This window comes from Anolis carolinensis, chromosome 1 (genome assembly GCF_035594765.1).
Source record: "Anolis carolinensis isolate JA03-04 chromosome 1, rAnoCar3.1.pri, whole genome shotgun sequence".
NCBI classification, from domain to species: Eukaryota; Metazoa; Chordata; class Lepidosauria; order Squamata; family Dactyloidae; genus Anolis; species Anolis carolinensis.
In genome coordinates this window covers 183,029,853-183,048,032 of record NC_085841.1, presented here as the reverse complement: position 1 = coordinate 183,048,032, position 18,180 = coordinate 183,029,853, and the positions used below count along the sequence as shown (strand labels likewise).

The 18,180-nt window shown below is 37.6% G+C and overlaps 1 protein-coding gene across 32 annotated transcripts in view; it reads left to right on the top strand.

Annotated features, from left to right (window-relative positions):
• map2 (microtubule associated protein 2) overlaps positions 1 to 18,180 on the top strand; it is a 331,665-nt gene that overhangs the window by 308,481 nt on the left and 5,004 nt on the right. For 23 of the 32 annotated variants that reach the window (XM_062961372.1, XM_062961363.1, XM_062961338.1 and 20 more), the window contains 5 exons: positions 483 to 633; positions 2,143 to 2,486; positions 15,178 to 15,270; positions 16,530 to 16,611; positions 17,714 to 17,826. In XM_062961372.1, the coding sequence (XP_062817442.1) occupies positions 483 to 633; positions 2,143 to 2,486; positions 15,178 to 15,270; positions 16,530 to 16,611; positions 17,714 to 17,826 (783 nt within the window). The remainder of the gene's footprint in view (positions 1 to 482; positions 634 to 2,142; positions 2,487 to 15,177; positions 15,271 to 16,529; positions 16,612 to 17,713; positions 17,827 to 18,180) is intronic. The other 9 variants (XM_062961359.1, XM_062961352.1, XM_062961409.1 and 6 more) reach the window with 1 other exon arrangement.

Genomic DNA, 18,180 nt, shown 5'->3' with positions numbered 1-18,180 from the left:
ATTTTCATGTCTTTATGCCTATGTCTATATATATATAAGAGAGGGAGAGTTAGTTTTAAAATTAGTTTCAGTCTGGAGCATGTTGGTGTGATTTTGACTTCATGCTTTGAATATAAAAATACTTGGGTTGATCCTAACACAGTTAAAATTAAGCCAGCAATTTTCCAATCCATCTTCACATACCAAAGTGCTCTCTGCTTTCTATTTCATCTGGCTTTGAAGTCCTTGTTAACACTTTTTATTAATGGCTGCTTCAAGCGATATGAAGTCAGTATTAGATTCTTCTGGATGAAAAATGTCATTCTTGGTGACTGGACTTTTGGAAATCCAATTAACCATTTTATAGTTGGATCTTCCCTGACTTGACATAGTTCTGAAGGGGCTGCTGGAAGAAGACTGACGTTTACTGAAATATAACCTTGAATGCTGTGTTTTTAATCATGTCTCATTTAAGCAAAATGATTGCCTTTCATTTCTACTAGGATGGAATAATCAAGAGTCCTGAAAAGCGTTCCTCTTTACCAAGACCTTCTTCAATTCTTCCCACCCGGAGAGGCATATCAGCAGATAGAGAACGGGATGAGAACTCTTCCTCCTTGAACAGCACTATTTCATCGGCACGACGGACAACCAGTATGTGTCTTTTGCCTCTATCTCTCCCTTAAAAATGTTGGATCTTCATTTTCATGGATTTAGGAGATTGCCTATGTGTAGATAAGCTAGCTGTTCTCCATGTATATATAAGCTTGGGTCAATGCATTCAAATCAGTATGTAAAATCAACAGTGCCTCCTTTGTTATCTCTAGCCCTCAGACACCATTCCAATGCCCTTTCATGCTATATAATTATAGCCATTATATTTCTACTAACTTCCATGGTTATATGTAAGAAATCCTAAGTTTGACCGTTGATTGGCCTTTGGAATCCTCAGCCAGAGAAGTTGCCTCTGATGAAACTTCCAAACCTTAGGAAGATTCCACAGGATGTAGCCTGTGGAATCATATCATAATTGTATAATTGTGCAGTGTGAAAGGATCCCCAGTTAACCTATAACCTTCAAATGTTCTTTTTAACATCTATGTCAGTCAGCACCATAGAGCTCTCCACATCCTTAGGCTACTAATGGAAAGTCACAACATATCTACATACTATGGCATACTCAGACATGCAGTTAGACAGGGTCAGCCATTCTTATAACCTGTATGACTAACATTAGTGTAGAGCTCTGCATTTCAGTTCTCCTGCATTGTCTATGTTGCACATTATCCCATCCGAGATTCATATGGATTGTAACGCCCCTGTAGGAAGATCTTTTTGAACACACTCACACACACACCCCAATCAGCTTTTCTTGGACTTACGTGGAATGTGAGTGTTGATACTGGTTAGGCTGCTGGAGATAAGTATGGGGAATGGATTGCTAGAAGAGAAAAATATAGCAAGTGGCACTTGATATATCTGAGATATTACTGCACATCCTTTATGCAGAATTCCAAATTTTGAAATTCTCCAAAATCATCCACAGAGATAGGAATACCTTTGCTTTTTGATGGGTCAATCTGTACAAACTTTGTTCCACACAAAATTATTAAAATATATAATTAGTTTCAGATTGTGTGTATAGGATACACACACACACACATATGAAATGTTAATGAATTTTGTGTTGAGACTAGGGTCTCATCAACATTCTATTTTTGAAATGCTGATATTCAATGGTGTGAGGTTTGCTTCAATTTAACTATGCCTTGAAATGGGTGGGATATCTTGGGACAACTTCATTTTGAATCTTTTCTTAGACATTTTTTAAAACTGACTTTTGTGGCATCTTGTTCTTTTTATCTCTATTTTTCTCCATTGTTCTGCTAGACTTAAAAGTTAGACTAAAAACAGTTGACATTTGATTTCTGTGTTAGTGCATTGACTTCCATTGAATCGGTGGCAGTCTTCCCACTTGTGGAAATACTAGCTATGATTTGAATACCTCTAGGGAGGATGGAAAGCTTTCAACCAGTCTGAATATTTTGCTTATATTATCCTAATTCTTTCTATAACATGTTCATAAGCGCTATTAGAGGCCAGTGTTTCATGAAAATGAGGCCTGAGCATCATGGTTTCAGTGTTCACCTGTTATCTACACAGGATCAGAGCCTATCAGAAGCCGGACAGGAAAGAGTGGCACATCAACCCCAACTACTCCAGGATCCACTGCCATCACTCCTGGCACACCGCCTAGCTATTCCTCCCGTACTCCAGGCACTCCTGGCACCCCTAGCTATTCTAGAACCCCTCACACTCCGGGTACCCCCAGATCTGCTATTCTGGTCCCCACTGAGAAGAAAGTTGCTATCATCCGCACGCCTCCGAAATCGCCAGGCACCCCAAAGCAACTACGACTCATCAACCAGCCGCTGCCTGATCTCAAGAATGTCAGGTCCAAAATCGGGTCAACAGACAATATCAAATATCAACCTAAAGGAGGACAGGTAAGACTTTCAAACTAAGAGTAACCCCAAGAGAGGATCAAAAGCTTTGTTAAAGTGCTCCTTTTCCTATAGCAATAGTTTAAAGGGAAAGGTGAACCAGTATGGCTCTCCTGAAAAAGTGGACCTCTTTCCTTGAATCTCCTTTCAATACAATTCTTCAGATACAGGGTCTGCTTAGGATATGAATCCTTCTGGGTCATTTGAGTGACAGAGTTGAAGGCAGCTCTACTTTAATGCAAAGTATAAACTACCGCTAGCATTTCATTTGGATAATTTCATGTGGCTGTCAGTTGGAGAAGAACTAGCCACATTTGTACATCTTGAAGCAATATGCAAACTCAAGTGCTGTTACCCTTTAGTATACACATTTTTAGAATTTTGTCATGGATTTCCCAAGCAAAAGCAAATCACATAAACATGTATATTTTGGAGCTCCGAAAAGTAGCCCAGAGAAATTAGTTCAGTGTAGTAAAAAAATACAAAGCAGGATTATATTAAGAAAAGCTAACTGCATAGATGTGTATGTGTGCATAAAGAGACTTCCAAAAATGTATGCACCTTTAGTTGCTTATGAGCCTAGAATTTATTGCAATTTTTTTTCCAAAAATGTATCTAGGTCTTAAGATTCCGATAGCAGATAAGCGTCATGAACTTACAAGAGAAAATTTAAACGAAGTTTGCAATTTCGTGCTTCAACAATACCAGTGGTGCATTGCTGTCCAGGGATGACAATTTGAACACCTTATATAAAATTGCAATTTAAGATGGAGTTTGTGACACATTAAATAATTATTATATTATTTATTCTTCAATATAAATGTATTTAATGATATAATATTTACTAGTTCAAATAATAGCTATAGCTACTACTAGTTCTTAAAGATGTACATATTTATTTAGGGCAATTGTGTGTGTATATATTAAAGTTTTTGACTACTATGAAATAATATGAAAGAATAGTGATATGGGGAGGAAAGCTCCCCATTAACTAGCAAATTAATCCAACCCTAGCCATAGCAAACCACTTGCCATTGTGACTACTGGAAAGAGGGGTCAAAGGATGGTGCAGTGTTACAGACATTCAAAATTGATTCTCCTGCAGCAGTGGGCTTGAATACTGCTTGGAGCTTAGGAGGTGTTATTTTATTCATTTATATTCTGTTGTTTTCTAATATTGAGCCTCAGTGTGGTTTGCAGTACATTAAAACCGGAACAAATTGTAAACATAGAAAGACATGAGTAAAATAGGTATAAAACTTATTGAAAACATTGGATAGAATTAAAGCTATTCCAAAGTTAATTGAAATATAATTTAAAAAAAAGTGATATACAAAAATAAGCTAACACATGGTAGGATCATAGTATCATAGAGTTAGAAGAGACCTCATGGGCCATCCAGTCCAACCCCCTGCCAAGAAGCAGGAAAATCACATTCAAAGCACCCCTGACAGATGCCCACCCAGCCTCTGTTAATAGTAGAGCATGTGTCAGTGACTCACTTGCTTTGGGACAGTAAATCAACAAAAGGTTTTACACTCTGTATTAATAGGCGCTATCCAAGAACTGAACCTATATTTTCAACAATTTATATAGTTCCCATAAAACCAAGTGTGGATTTAGTCTTGAAATCGCAGAGATATTGACTAGTTCAGGTACATACTGTATGGTGCATGTAGCGGGTCCCAAGTTCAATCCAGGGCATCTCCTCCTGAGGCTAAAAAGATGTTGGAAAGCTGCTAGAAGTAATTGTAGATAATAGTGGGGGAGTGCTTTGTTCTCCTTTATCATTTCTAGCTTGATTGTTTTACCTATTGAAATCAACTCCAATTCTTTGGTCTGCTTCTCCAGTCAAACATAGAGAAGGCAACGTGTTTTATAACCTGAACTCTTGGTAGTAACTATAGAATGAGGAAGGACTGGAAAACTCTGGACAAATGATGTAAGCAAGTATGACAAGAAAATTATTAAAAGACCATAGATTCACCCTCTTGAAGTGTCATTTGAAAGATTTCCTCCTTTTTCCAGAGGCATGTGTTGATCTAATAACACAAAGTCCATTCTTAGCTTGTAATTATGTCTCGCAAACAGAGTGGCATTGTGACAGCATCCAAAATCCAGGGTCCGTTAGCAGAACAGCAAGAGGTGTTTGAAGGCTAAATAAATCAAACTAGAAATACAGGGTTGCAGAGGTTTCTTTAGAAATTAATCAGCTAGCAAACTGAATTACATTCATAACTTGCTCCCTGTGCACCTAACATGACTCTGCCAATTGGATCAGGAGATCTGAGCATTATTGGAAGTAATTCTTCTTAATAGAATGGGATGGGGAAGAAATCAAGTCCCTCCACTGTAAACCTTTGTGAGTTATAGTTCAACTAACACTTGGAGCAGAAGCCTGGCATGAGAAAGCATGAGTTATCATATGTCACTTAATGTACCACTGAAAGAAGAATCCAGCCTATTGTAGACAAACGTAACTCAGGGTGCATTTACACTGTAGAAATGTTGCAGTTTGACACTGCTTTAACTGCTATGACTCAATACCATGGAATCATGGGAACTGTAGTTTGGTGAGGCACCCTTTGGAAGAGAAGATAAAAGATCTTGTAAAACTACACCTCCCATGATTCCATAGCATTGAGCCATGATCATGACAGTTAATGAGGAGTTAATCTGCATTGATTCTATAGTGTAGATGCACCCTTAAATAATAGGAAGAGAGGGAAATTACAAACTATCAGTATTTGACAGTAAAGTGTTTGATAGCATTGAGCCATGATAATGACAGTTAAAGAGGAATTAAACTGCATTAATTCTATAGTGTAGATCAGGGGTCCTCAAACTTTTAAAGCAGAGGGCCAGTCCACAATCCCTCAGAGTGTTGGGGGGCTGGACTATAATTTGAAAAAAAAATACAAACAAATTCCGATGCACACTGTACACGTTTTATTTGTAATGCAAAAGAAAAAGAAAAAGAAAAACACAAAAATTGTTCTTATTTAAAAATAAGAACAATTTTAACCAACATAAACCTATCAGGATTTCAATGGGCAGTGTGGGGCTGCTTTTGGCCAACAAGACAGTCAAGTTAATTAGGATTGTTGTTGTTGTTGTTGTTGTTTTTGTGTGCCTTCAAGTCATTTCAGACTTAGGGCAAGCCTAAGTCTAAAACTGAGGGTGGGGACCAGATAAATGACCTTGGAGGGCCACATTTGGCCCACGGGCCTTAGTTTGGGGACCTCTGGTGTAGATGCACCCTTAAAGAATAGGGAAAATAGAAGGAAATTATAAGCTGTCAGTATTTGATAGTAAAGATATTCTAGCTAAGATAGAGCTAGAGTCAAACCATCTCTTGCTAAACAATATCCCTAGAGTAGTGGTTTCCAACCTTTGGGCTTCCAGGTGTTTTGGACTTCAACTCCCAGAAATCCCAGCCAGCTTACCAGCTGAAGTCCAAAACACCTGGAGGCCCAAAGGTTGGGAACCACTGCCCTAGAGATTGCAGGTTGAATGTTGCATTTTTAAATAGTTCCCAACATTTTTTTTAAACTTTGTGTCCTCAGGCATCTGGCATTGTCAGGGAGAAGTGTCCTAGCCTTATCTTCTGATATGGTAATGATCTGCATTTGAAAATATTATGAATAGTGTAATCAAATCACTAACATTCTGCAGTTGTTCATCCTGGCAAAAACTTCAGCATAATTCAGGTGAATGTGAATATTTTGATGTCATACACAGCAGAGAACAAAGAGAACCTTGCATATTCCCTCAACATCTCTGAGAAAGTACACATCATAATATGGCATGGTAACCATGGTTGCAGTTTGTCTCTCGAGAAGTCTCTATTTGGCTTTACCTAGGACTCTAGACAAAAAAGGCTGTATATCTAAGACTGGAGCGGAAGAGAAGTGTGTGTTTTTCTTCTTAAGGGGTTGCTGGATAAAAAGAATCAATTTTTGGCAAAACTTTAAGGCTTCTTGTTCTTGGGCATATCTGACGCATTTCAGATGGAATCTGATGTGCTTTTTGTCAGAAAGAACTGCAAGGAAAGGCATTTAAAAGCAAGTCAGCCATAGTAAAGATTCCTTGGGCCAAGGAAAATAAGGAGATAATTCTGATCGTATGCCATGTATTATTTTCTCTTTGAATGATTTTTCTCCTAAAATCCATGTAAAGTCTCCCAGTTCCAAATTCCAAAGAATAAAAAACATCCCATCAGTTTGATGTCCATGTTTTCATGACAGGTGAGACTGCCAAAGACAGCTCTGAAAGCTAGGGTGAGTCTCAGATCGAGATACTTCCCGTAGGCCCTCCACATCTGCAGGTTTAACTTTTCCAGAATTGATTATTCCTGGATTTAATTCATTAATGTCTGGATGTTCCCAGTGGGTTAGATTAGGTAATCATATCTCTTCAGCTCTCACACTCAACACTGGGAGGCCACAGGGCTGTGTGCTTTATACTTTGTACACACATGATTGTATAACCTGAGACTTCTAAGGGACACACAACTAAATGAAAAACTGCTGGTGACTTTCTACCACTGAGCTATATAGAGAGTGCCCTAACCTATTGCATTTGTGCATAGTTTGGTAACTGCACAGTGGCATATACGAAGGCACTATTGATCTACTCACATTGGCATGTTTTCGAACTGCTAGGTTGGCAGAAGCTGGAGCAACAGCAGGCACTCACTCCGCTCCCAGGATTTGAACCTGGGACCTTTCGGTCTGCAAGTTCAGCAGCTCAGTGCTTTAACACACTTCTCCACCGGGGCTCCAATTAAGTACAGTAGAGTCTCACTTATCCAACATAAACGGGCCGGGAGAACGTTGGATAAGCGAATATGTTGGATAATAAGGAGAGGTTAAGGAAAAGCCTATTAAACATTAAATTAAGTTATGATTTTACAAATTAAGCACCAAAACATCATGCTATACAACAAATTTGATAGAAAAAGTAGTTCAATACACAGTAACGCTACGTAGTAATTACTGTATTTACGAATTTAGCATCAAAATATCACGATATATTGAAAACATTGACTACAAAAATGCGTTGGATAATCCAGAACGTTGGATAAGTGAGTGTTGGATAAGTGAGACTCTACTGTACCAGTAAATAAATAATTTCAGAAATCTGTAAAAGAGATCCTTCAGTGTAGCAACAAATGGGGTTGGTGTCCTTGTTTTAATATTGATCAACTATGAAGAAGACAGAACCCAAAATACTTTGCTCTTGATATGTATTTTGGATAAGGCATACTTTCTTCTTTCTCTCCATATGAGTCTATATCATACAGGAAAAAAATGGTCTGTAGCCTTCTGCCTCTGTGGATAGTAAACCTAACTCCTATTGGGTTGTTGTGTGTTTTCTGGGCTGTATGGCCATGTTCCAGAAGTACTCTCTCCTGACGTTTCACTCACATCTATGGCAGGCATCCTCAGAGGTTGTGAGGTATACCTGAGGATGCCTGCCATAGATGTGGGCAAAACGTCAGGAGAGAATACTTCTGGAACATGGCCATGCAGCCCAGAAAATACACAACAACCCTGTGATTCCGGCCATGAAAGCCTTTGACAACACTAATTCCTATTGACTATGCTGTCTCCTGTTTACTGCAAAAAGACTTTGGAGTCGACAGGAAAGGCAGGATTGGCCCCCTGAGGAGCATATTAACATTGAAAGTTATGCACACGTATTCAAAAGAGAGTAGCCCCTGAGGTGCACATGAATTTTCATAAACCTTTCCGGGGATTGCATATATCAGGCTCATAACTCCAGTTGCATAAGATGTCAAGAATATTGTACTAGTAAGCAAGGAAAACATCTGGAAGAAAGCCACTTTTAACATTCCAGTTCTATGTTTTATATTGTTTTAAAAAGGAGAACTACCCTTTGAAAGTATAGAACTACTAACAACCTTCAAGGTCATCTATGTTAGCAGGATGAAACAGTACTCGCTGTATTACTACTTACCATTGAACATGTGAGCCAATAGAATGAATACCAAGGTACAAATTTTGACTCAGCAGCTTCACCAAAAAAACCTCACACTCTTCAGTGTTTTAAGGTGACTGCTTCTTTCAACACTTTTTTAAAGAGTGAAAAGCAATGCTCTGTCAGAGATGAAGAAACGCGGCTTTGAAATATTTTCACAGCTAGTGCTTAACTGTGAAATGTGTGAAATATGAATAAATTGTCCTTGAAATGCATTTCCCTCACCAAATGAGCAACTGAGCATCCCAAGGAAAAAGTAGTTCTGTCTACAGAAAGATTTGAATCCCATCTCTCATTGTCTATAAATTATGGTGTGGAGCTCTTGCAAGGAGCAAAAAGAATTTTTAAGCATCTTCTTTTTCTATTTGCGGTTTATTGTTACATCTAGCTGGAAGGTTGTTTGCATTACCAATCGAATGACAATGTGCAGATATTTCATATTTCCTTTTTGATGGATTTTTGTAGGAAAAAAGAAGACTGAAAGGTTCATATAAAAAATAGAAGCAGTTGTGGGAAAAATGCACAAAAAGGTTTAGAAGTGGAAAATGACTACATCTAGACCCCTATAAAACAATGCATGAGGCAGGACTATTGTACCAGGGAAGCTTCACTTGGGGTACCGTATATCCGCGTAACAGAATTATAGCTCTTTGACACCACATTAACTGCCATGGCTCAGTGCGACTGAAAGTCTTGGATCTGTAGTTAGTGAGATGTTTACTCTTCTCCATCAGAAAGTTCCCATGCTACAAAAAATCTCAGGATCCCATAAGATGGAGTATGGCAGTTAACTATTCTGTTGTGTGGATGCAAGGCTGCGTGTGTATATATATATATCCCCAAAGTCTTCAAACACACACACACTCATGCTGGTCTTCCAGATTAGTCTTAGTCCAACATGCAAATTTCTAAACCATACTGGCTCCACAGCGTAACAATTTGAGGAGAATCAAGGGGACTGTCCTGTCCCTTTCTTTTACCAGTGTTGTAAAACTGAGTCCTCATGGCACAGCAATCACACAGGTTAACAAAACCTGGTCTACTGGCAGGTGAAGAAATGCCCTTGGAATTTTATTGAATTGCCAGCTGCGATTTCAGTAAAAAAAGAAAAGAAAAGAAAAGAAAAGAAAAGCTTTTGAGTTGGCTTCTTATGGTGCTTTGATCATATAATAAAATAATAAATATAATAAAATAATGTGAGGATAATAGCACAGGAATCAAATACTTAAGATATTAATTCACAGCAATATGAGGAGACTGAGAACACAGGAATTAAGATCTGGATAAGACATTCAGGAAAGGATGAAGAAATCAGAGAAGTACCCTGTTTCCCTGAAAATAAGACATCCCCAGAAAATAAGACCTAGTAGAGATTTTGCTGAATTGCTAAATATAAGGCCTCCCCTGAAAGTAAGACCTAGCAAAGTTTTTGTTTGGAATTATGCCCACCAAACAAAACACCAAAGCATGCAGGCTTGGTAAATGTATGTACCATAGATTGCTGTACATGAAAATAATGGTAGTAACAAGAAATTCTTAATAGGATTCACAGTTTGTCTGGTTATGCTGGTTTGTGATGATATCTACTGTACAGTATATAATAAATGTTCAATTTTTTTTTGTTCAACAATAAAAGTGAATTCTTCTTCATGGAAAAATAAGACATCCCCTGAAAATAAGACCTAGCACATCTTTGGGAGCAAAAAATAATATAAGACTGTCTTATTTTCGGGGAAACACGGTATAAATTTAGTGGTTAGACAAGAAACAAAATTGGAGGAGGTAGGAGAAAAGAGGAACAAGATGGATGCCCCCCCCCCCCCCATGAAGAACTAGCAAATAGAAGTCACAAGTAATCTGGACACCAGGTAATGTGAAGGAGATCCAAGGCAAGAAGGGAGGAGTATACCAATTCCCAATTGTGATCTGTGCGATATATCTTTTGCTGTTACCAGAACATTTTATATTATTTGAATTGCCAGTCATTTAGGATCCCATATCAGCCTACCTGGGACAAAGATACAGGCCCCATCTACATGGCCATATAATCAGTTTGAAAGCCATGGTCTCAAAAGCTACTGGTTTGGTTTTTTTTAGTTCTACTCCAAAAACAAGCTTTTCTTGTTAAGACAAAAAAAAAAAAACACTTGCCCTGATGGGGGGAAAGTGTTTTGAAGGTTGGGTTCCTTGGTTTTATTCAAATTCATGCAGAGGATATGAAGCAGGGAAAAGAAACTTTTTTGTCACGTAAGTTCAAATAGTTTCTCAGACAAAGAACCCCATCAAATTGAGGTCTTCAAGCCAGGGGACACTGGGAGCATCCCTGGGACAGCGAGGCAAATCCGGTAGGCAGCAGGGGAAGCTGTCATCCCGCACCTTGAATTGCTGCCTTTCCCATTACATGGGGAAGTCCCTATGCTGTCCCCGGCTTACCTAATGAAAACAAAGATAGCCAGTAGCCACCCATGTACTCAGGGCTCCATCCTAGGACACTTCCAGGGCAGAGCCAGGATGGAGCCCTACCAGAAGCAGCCCAGCAAGATGTTTGGATTTTTTAAATATAATCAGACTGTCTAAAAGAACATAGCTGTTTTAGGTTTGGAAACATAACACTCTTGTGCTGATTGCTGTGTATGTTGTTTGAACATTCCTCAGCAATATCCACTTCTTTAACCACACTAAACAACAGGCAAACCCAATCCTCATGGATTCATGTCTTGTAATATTCTAATCTCCACTTGGTTTCTTTCTTTGCAAGATACATTTATATAAATCCTTCTATTATTTGAAAAATAAATCTTTTGAAGTAATCAGTACTGTCTGGAACACAAACAACATTATCAGCAACACATTCATTTTTAATACTGTGATTCTGTCCCATGGAGAAATATACACCGTCTCTCATTTCTGCATATTCTTTTTCATTTCATTCTACATCTTACCATAGTTATTGTGAAGTACTATACAATTTGAAATTGTCATTATAATGCCTAGATGTTTAACATTATTTCACATTCTATATCCAGTTGTTGTTGTTGTTGTTGTTGTTGTTTTTTTTTTGGGGGGGGGGGGGGTTATTCAATTCTGTTTCGTCTTGTGTCTTCATATTTTTAGTCAACATTTCTATCTTTTGTTTATTGATTTTGAAATCTATCACATCCACAAATTCTTTTAATACAACAAATCACACAAATTCAGCATGTGCTTATTCAATAAAATGCTACTTTGCAAACTCAACAAGAACAATGCCATTCCATTAGGAATGTGCAAAGCTTCAAACCTCCGTTTCGTAATTCTGAGATTTGTATAATTCATTAACACAAATCTCTGAATTACTAAAATTAAAGGGACCCTCCAAAGCATTTATGAATTGAAACAGCAGCCTCCAAAACTTTCTGAGAGATTTGTAAAGATGTTGTTTCAGAACTTTTTTTAATGTAACAAGTCCATCCATAATTGTCTGGGGTGGGAGGCAGCAAGGCCTGTGTGATTCAGGGAAAGGGGGGACTCTATGGTTAAAATGGCATTTGTTCATGGGCAGGCTTGTTTGATCGAGGCCTAACATGTGGAGTGTTCTACGGTCCTGAGGGCACAAGCGTACCTGGTGGGGCCTAGGCCATAACTGCGGGCAGTGGCTCTCATGTCCTGAAGTGAGCCGCCTCCTCCTCCATCAGTGGTTTATCCTGGAACCGAGGCTCCCCTCTGAGATAAAAATGGGTGTGATTGAAACAACAAGTATGAATAGATGCAATTTGTTTTTCCTTGGACTGGAATAATATATTATCTATTTCATTCCCTTTCCAGTTGATGCCTATCTTCTTATCCATTTGGAATCTTTCTTGTAGTTGTCTCTATTGAAAACATGAAGAATGCATGCCCTCTTGTGGCTTGGATTTTTTAGATGATCTTCATTTATTGTCCAATTAATACCTGTTTATAGGTGGGCCATTGGTCTACCCTTATCTCTGTCTGATGGAAGGCTACTTTGGTAAATGTTCACAAAGGTGTTTTTAAGTAGAATCTTGATTTGTACTTTTTCCATACTCTGTATAGAATATTTTTTAGCAGGTGGCTCCTAAATTAGAGTCAATTATTTTTTTTTTCATATATGAAATATCCATGCCATCCATATTTTAAATCATGTCATTCTAACTTATTATCTAGAGTTATTTATTCTTTCATCCAAACTGGAACTGTAGCTTTATAGTATAGCACAAAGTTTGGTAGAGCCATACCCTCCTCTGTCTTTGGCATCTTGCAATGATTTTATCTTGATTTGTTTTGCCTTTCCAAATATGTTTGCTAATATCTTTGTTCCATTGTTTGAAGCAGGCATCATTTAATAATAATGGTATTGTTTGGAAAAGAAACATAATTTTAGCGAGAACATTCATTTTAATTATATTCTTAATATTAATTTTAGATTTTCTTCTCAGCAAAGAAAGTTCTAGCTGGGACCATTATTTTTAATTTTTTAAATTCCATTCCATGCTTTTTCATAGTTGTTTTTATATTGGTCCAGATTTTTCATAGTCATATAGATACCCAGATACTTGACTTTGTTGATAAACTTAATACTGGTCTTTTCCTTCAAAATTCGCTGGTACTGCGGCTAAAGATTCTTAATCATTACATTTGTTTTCTTTTTGTTAATTATAAGTCCAGTAACTTTTCCAAAGTCCCTAATAATTTCCAATATTTTAGGTATTGACTCTATGGGTTCTTTTGTGGCTATCACTATATCATCTGCAAAATGCCTCACCTTGATGGCTTCTTTTTTATTTTCACTCCTCTAATGGAGTTTTCTTGTCATATTTTTCTTGCTAACACGTCTGCCACTGTTATAAATAGTAGTGGTGATAATGGAGATCTTTGTCTCACACCTTTCTGGATTTCAAATCTTTCAGTCAAAATGCCATTTATTTGTATTTTGCATACTGTTTAGTAGTTATTCCCTCCAAATATATTTTGTCCACATTTAATCATTTTGAGCATTTCTTTCATAAATTCACAGCTTAGATTGTCCAATGCTTTTCTGCAGCTAAGAAGAGGAGAGCACCCTTTTCCCATTATTTTTATGGAAGTATTCTATCAAATTGAGTATTATTCTCGCATTTTCTCTCATTTGTTTTCCAGGTAAGAAGCCTGCTTGATCTTCATCTAGACATCTCATTAGTATATTCTTTAGTCTGTTAGCCAGTATTGTAGTGAATAATTTATAATCGATGTCAAGCAATGAAGTAAGTCTGTAGTTCTTGACTTGTAAGGGATCTTGATCTTCTTTGGGATCAATGTAATATTTGATTCTATCCACATCTCTGGTAACTGCCGTTATTTTAGTATGTCATTCAAAACTTTGTGGAGGAGTAGATCAATTTCATCTGCTAGTGCTTTATAAAAGATCACATTGAAACTATCTGGTCCTGGTGCCTTATCTAATTTCAAACCCTTGATCGTCATTGTCACTTCGTGCATTGTTATTGGATTATGAGGTTTTGCTTTTGAAAATATTCTTGCATTTCTTCTTGTGATAGTTCTCTTTTTTGGAAAGATTTTGATAGTATTTTTGCTTTATCTTTGTTCCTCCTTTATTTTTTGTTCATTCATTTTTAACATATCAATATTTTTCTTTTGCATCTCTCTTTTTAATTTATTTGCCAGCCATATCTCTGGTTTGTTTGCATGTTCAAAATATTTTTGTTTTGGAAACTTTAGGGTCTTTTCCATTTGATGCACCAATAACATTGAGCCTTGTTGGCAAAGTTGTTTCAGCTCTTGTTGGAGTTCTGCATTTGTTAAATCTTTTTTTGTCTTTCTTTTTATTCAATCCTCTCCTGCAATTCATTCATTTTTGCTGTCTTTTCCTTTTATGTATTGAATTTAGATGGATCAATTTTACTCTCATGTAGGCTTTACTTGTGTTCCATAACATTCTCAGAGAGGTTTCTGGATGGGTATTTATTTGGAAGAATTCTTTAATCTTTTTCTTACATTTATCAAGATTTTCTTCATTCTTCAATAGACCTTCATTAATTCTCCAAATGAATGGTTTTCTCAGGATTTTGATTCCTATTGTTGTTGGGCAGTGGTATGAAATAAACTTTAACTGGATTTGAGCCTTTTAAATAAGATTTACTAAATTCTTAGAGATCCATAGCATATCAATTCTTGAGTATGACTTATTTCTATCAGAGAAGAAGGTATAGTCCCTTTCTTCTGGGTGTAAGAGTCTCCAGATGTCTATGGCTGAAAGTTCTTTGATCATATTCTAGAAGTTTTTAAAATATTTTTCCTTAATTCTCTTAAATTGGCTTTAACGTTTTTTTTATCCATATTGAAATACACAATATTGTAGTCTCCCATCAATACTCAATATCTTCCATCTCTTTCCAATTTTTTTGAAGAAAGGACTTTTGTACTGCTAGAGGCATAAATATTAACAATGTGTATTTTCTTTGTTTGTAATTCTGTCAGTACTATTAGAAATTTTCCTTCTGTGTCTGTCGCTGACACAAGATGGGGGGGAAAGGCAAAAAAAAATCTGTAATGAGAGAGTCTGTTTTGTAAGAGTAATGAATGATCATACATTTGAAACCAAACTTCTCCCTCAGCTGCAGCCAGCAGGGCCATTGGGAATGAGGCTGAGCAAAAGACCACTTTTGATAGTATCCTAACCTCCGATTCATTTTAGGTTAGGATTTTAAGCAAGAAGATTGATTTTAGCGATGTTCAATCCAGATGTGGTTCCAAGGATAACATCACACATGCAGCAGGGGGAGGAAATGTAAGTAGATACGGTGCTAAGCAAAGTACCCTAGCTACCTATTGGTGACCCCACTCTGCATCACCTAGCCCTTTGTTTCCCTACTGAGCACTACTTCCCTTCCTGCTAACGTTTCACAAGTCACCTTGGTCTAGTGATGTGTCAGCATTGTGTGGTGAGTAGTGGGTCTCTCCATCTTTCCTCACAGACCACAGCAAACCCCTGGCCTCAGTCAGAAGAAACACAAACTTCACCTGCCCAATCAAAGCATTATTTTCCAGAAGGAAGTGAAAACAAATATTGGATCTATTAGAATCCATAATTATTCAAAGCAAAAAAACAAAACAAAACAGCAACTCTTAACATCTTAAAGAGTTCCAATGATATGAACACATTTGCTGGATGAATCTCCCAGATTATGTTTTGGTGATTTAGAGATACAGTTGGCAATATGTGCTTTGCTAGAAAGTTAATATTGCTAGTACCTCCTTACCAAGTGGTAGCAGTAGCTTCTCAATGCAGCTTTTCCTCGCCACTCCTGCATAATGAGGTTTTCATTTATTTATTTATTTACAGTATTTATATTCCGCCCTTCTCACCCTGAAGGGGACTCAGGGTGGATCACATTACACATATAAGGCAAACATTCAATGCCTTTAACATAGAACAAGGACAAGACAAACATAGGCTCCGAGCTGGCCTCAAACTCATGACCTCTTGGTCAGAGTAATTTGTTACAGCTGGCTGCAGCTGGCTGGGTGCTCACCAGCCTGCGCCACAGCCCGGGCCCATATAGTGACTGTGTGGAACCAGAGGAAGCTAGTGAGCCAAAATCCACGCTATGTGTTTAGCCATTTGGGTAACTTTATTCCAAACTACATGATGTAACTACTTCACAGAAAGTTCAGAAACAGAAATCCAATGAACTGCAAAAGGCAGAATATCCTGAAAATATTATGCAACATAGTATAGGTGAAAAATAATCCAAAATCTCAGCACATAACACTGAAGACAACTTTCTTTTATCTCAGAAAATAACCTAATTCATTACCTTATTTACAGTCTTCACTTTACTAATGAACAGGCTTTAACATGGTTCTGCTAAATTCACTGTCCAAATGGGGAGCTTGCTGTATTAATCTGGGTGTTTCCCTCCTTTGTGGCATGATTGGTATTCTCCTAACCATCTCTTCTCTTGCAGTACTTTGCAAAATCTGGGCACATACCATTTCTCCTTTTTTGTTGTATTGCTTATGAGATATCTTCTCTAATTTTAACAGATTCAGATTGTAACCAAGAAGATAGACCTGAGCCATGTGACTTCCAAATGTGGTTCACTGAAGAATATCCGCCATAGGCCAGGTATTGTTGAACTCATTTGGCGTCTCTGTGTGATATTCTGTAAAGAGTGTAGTGGTGATACATGGTTTCTAGGGTTTCTGGTTCTATAGTTATCATAAGTATAAATGGTACCACACAGTGTCATGTTAAAATATATAATGGTATACTAAGCTTTTAGAACAATATAAAATCATAATAGTTGCTGATTATTGCAGTGCAGTTTTCAGTTGTAAAATTATACAAAAAATAAACTCACAGCCACAGCACATGCTTCTCCAACAGAAAACTTTCAACAATACATTTTGTAAAGATGTGTCTATGAAAAGACTAGAGTTGTCTATTCGCTGAGAGTTGCCATTAAATCTTTTTACCTGCTCAGGTGAAGCTACTGCTACTTTGCCAATGCTAGAGATATACCTGTCATGGTTTGTCCAGGAAACTGAATTTTGTTCCACATGATAGCTAAGATTTCCAAAGTACAATTTTGGTGAGTGATAAGGAATCTGATCTGGAGAAGGTTTGAAAGTAAATGACTTTCCTGAACCTATGAGAAATGAATGACTGGTGATAAGTGGTACTAAAGAAAGGAGCTAATGGATACAAGCTTTCCAGATTTCAAAGAAATAGCCTGAAAAATTCCAGTACTGCATTACAGTAGGCTCTCCATATCCACAGATTCTGTATCCATGGATTCTACCACCCATGGCTTGAAAATACCCCCCCCCCCCAAAAAAAAAAAACATTTTTTCACTAAGCTAGCTTTGGTTTTTCCATTTTTTTTTACAAGGAGTTTCATTGTACTCCACCATTGTATATAATGAGACTTGGATATATATTTTACATTCATGTTCACAGCTACTGCCATTCTATTGACAATGAAATTCTACATTCGTTAAACCGGATTTGATTTTGTGTATGCTTTTTCACTTAGCTCTAATTCTAACTAAAAGATTTTCACAAGTATTTCTCAGGTAGAAGTACACAGATGCTCACTATGATAACAGTTATTCCATTCTTTGTTATTAAATACACAATAAAAAGTGCTTCACAAAAGACTGCAGATATACTGTAAAAGGTTTTTGACCTGTTTTGTCACTGTCATTTTTGCCTCCATGACATACAGGTGGGGGGCGAGTGAAAATCGAGAGTGTGAAACTGGATTTTAAAGAAAAGGCCCATGCCAAGGTTGGTTCGCTTGAAAATGCTCACCATGTACCTGGAGGAGGTCACATCAAGGTAAGCCATAGCCATAGCCATTTCTAAAACTACATACATATTGACATATTCATTGCATGTATTATCCACGACCTTGTGAATGCACTGATGGTTTAGGTCCAGGCTATTGGGCTGACCGCATCACCTTGTACAAACTTGCACAGACCCTGAGATCTTCAGGAGAGGCCCTTCTCTCGGTCCCACCTCCATCTCAAGCCTGATTGGTGGGAACAAGAGAACGTGCCTTCCTTCTCAGTGGCTGCCCCTCGTCTCTGGAACTCCCTTCTTCCCAAGGAAGAACGGCCGCTCCCTGCTGTCTTTCCAACAACAGGCTAAAACCTTTTTATTTAGACAGATTTTTGAAGATGAAGGTTC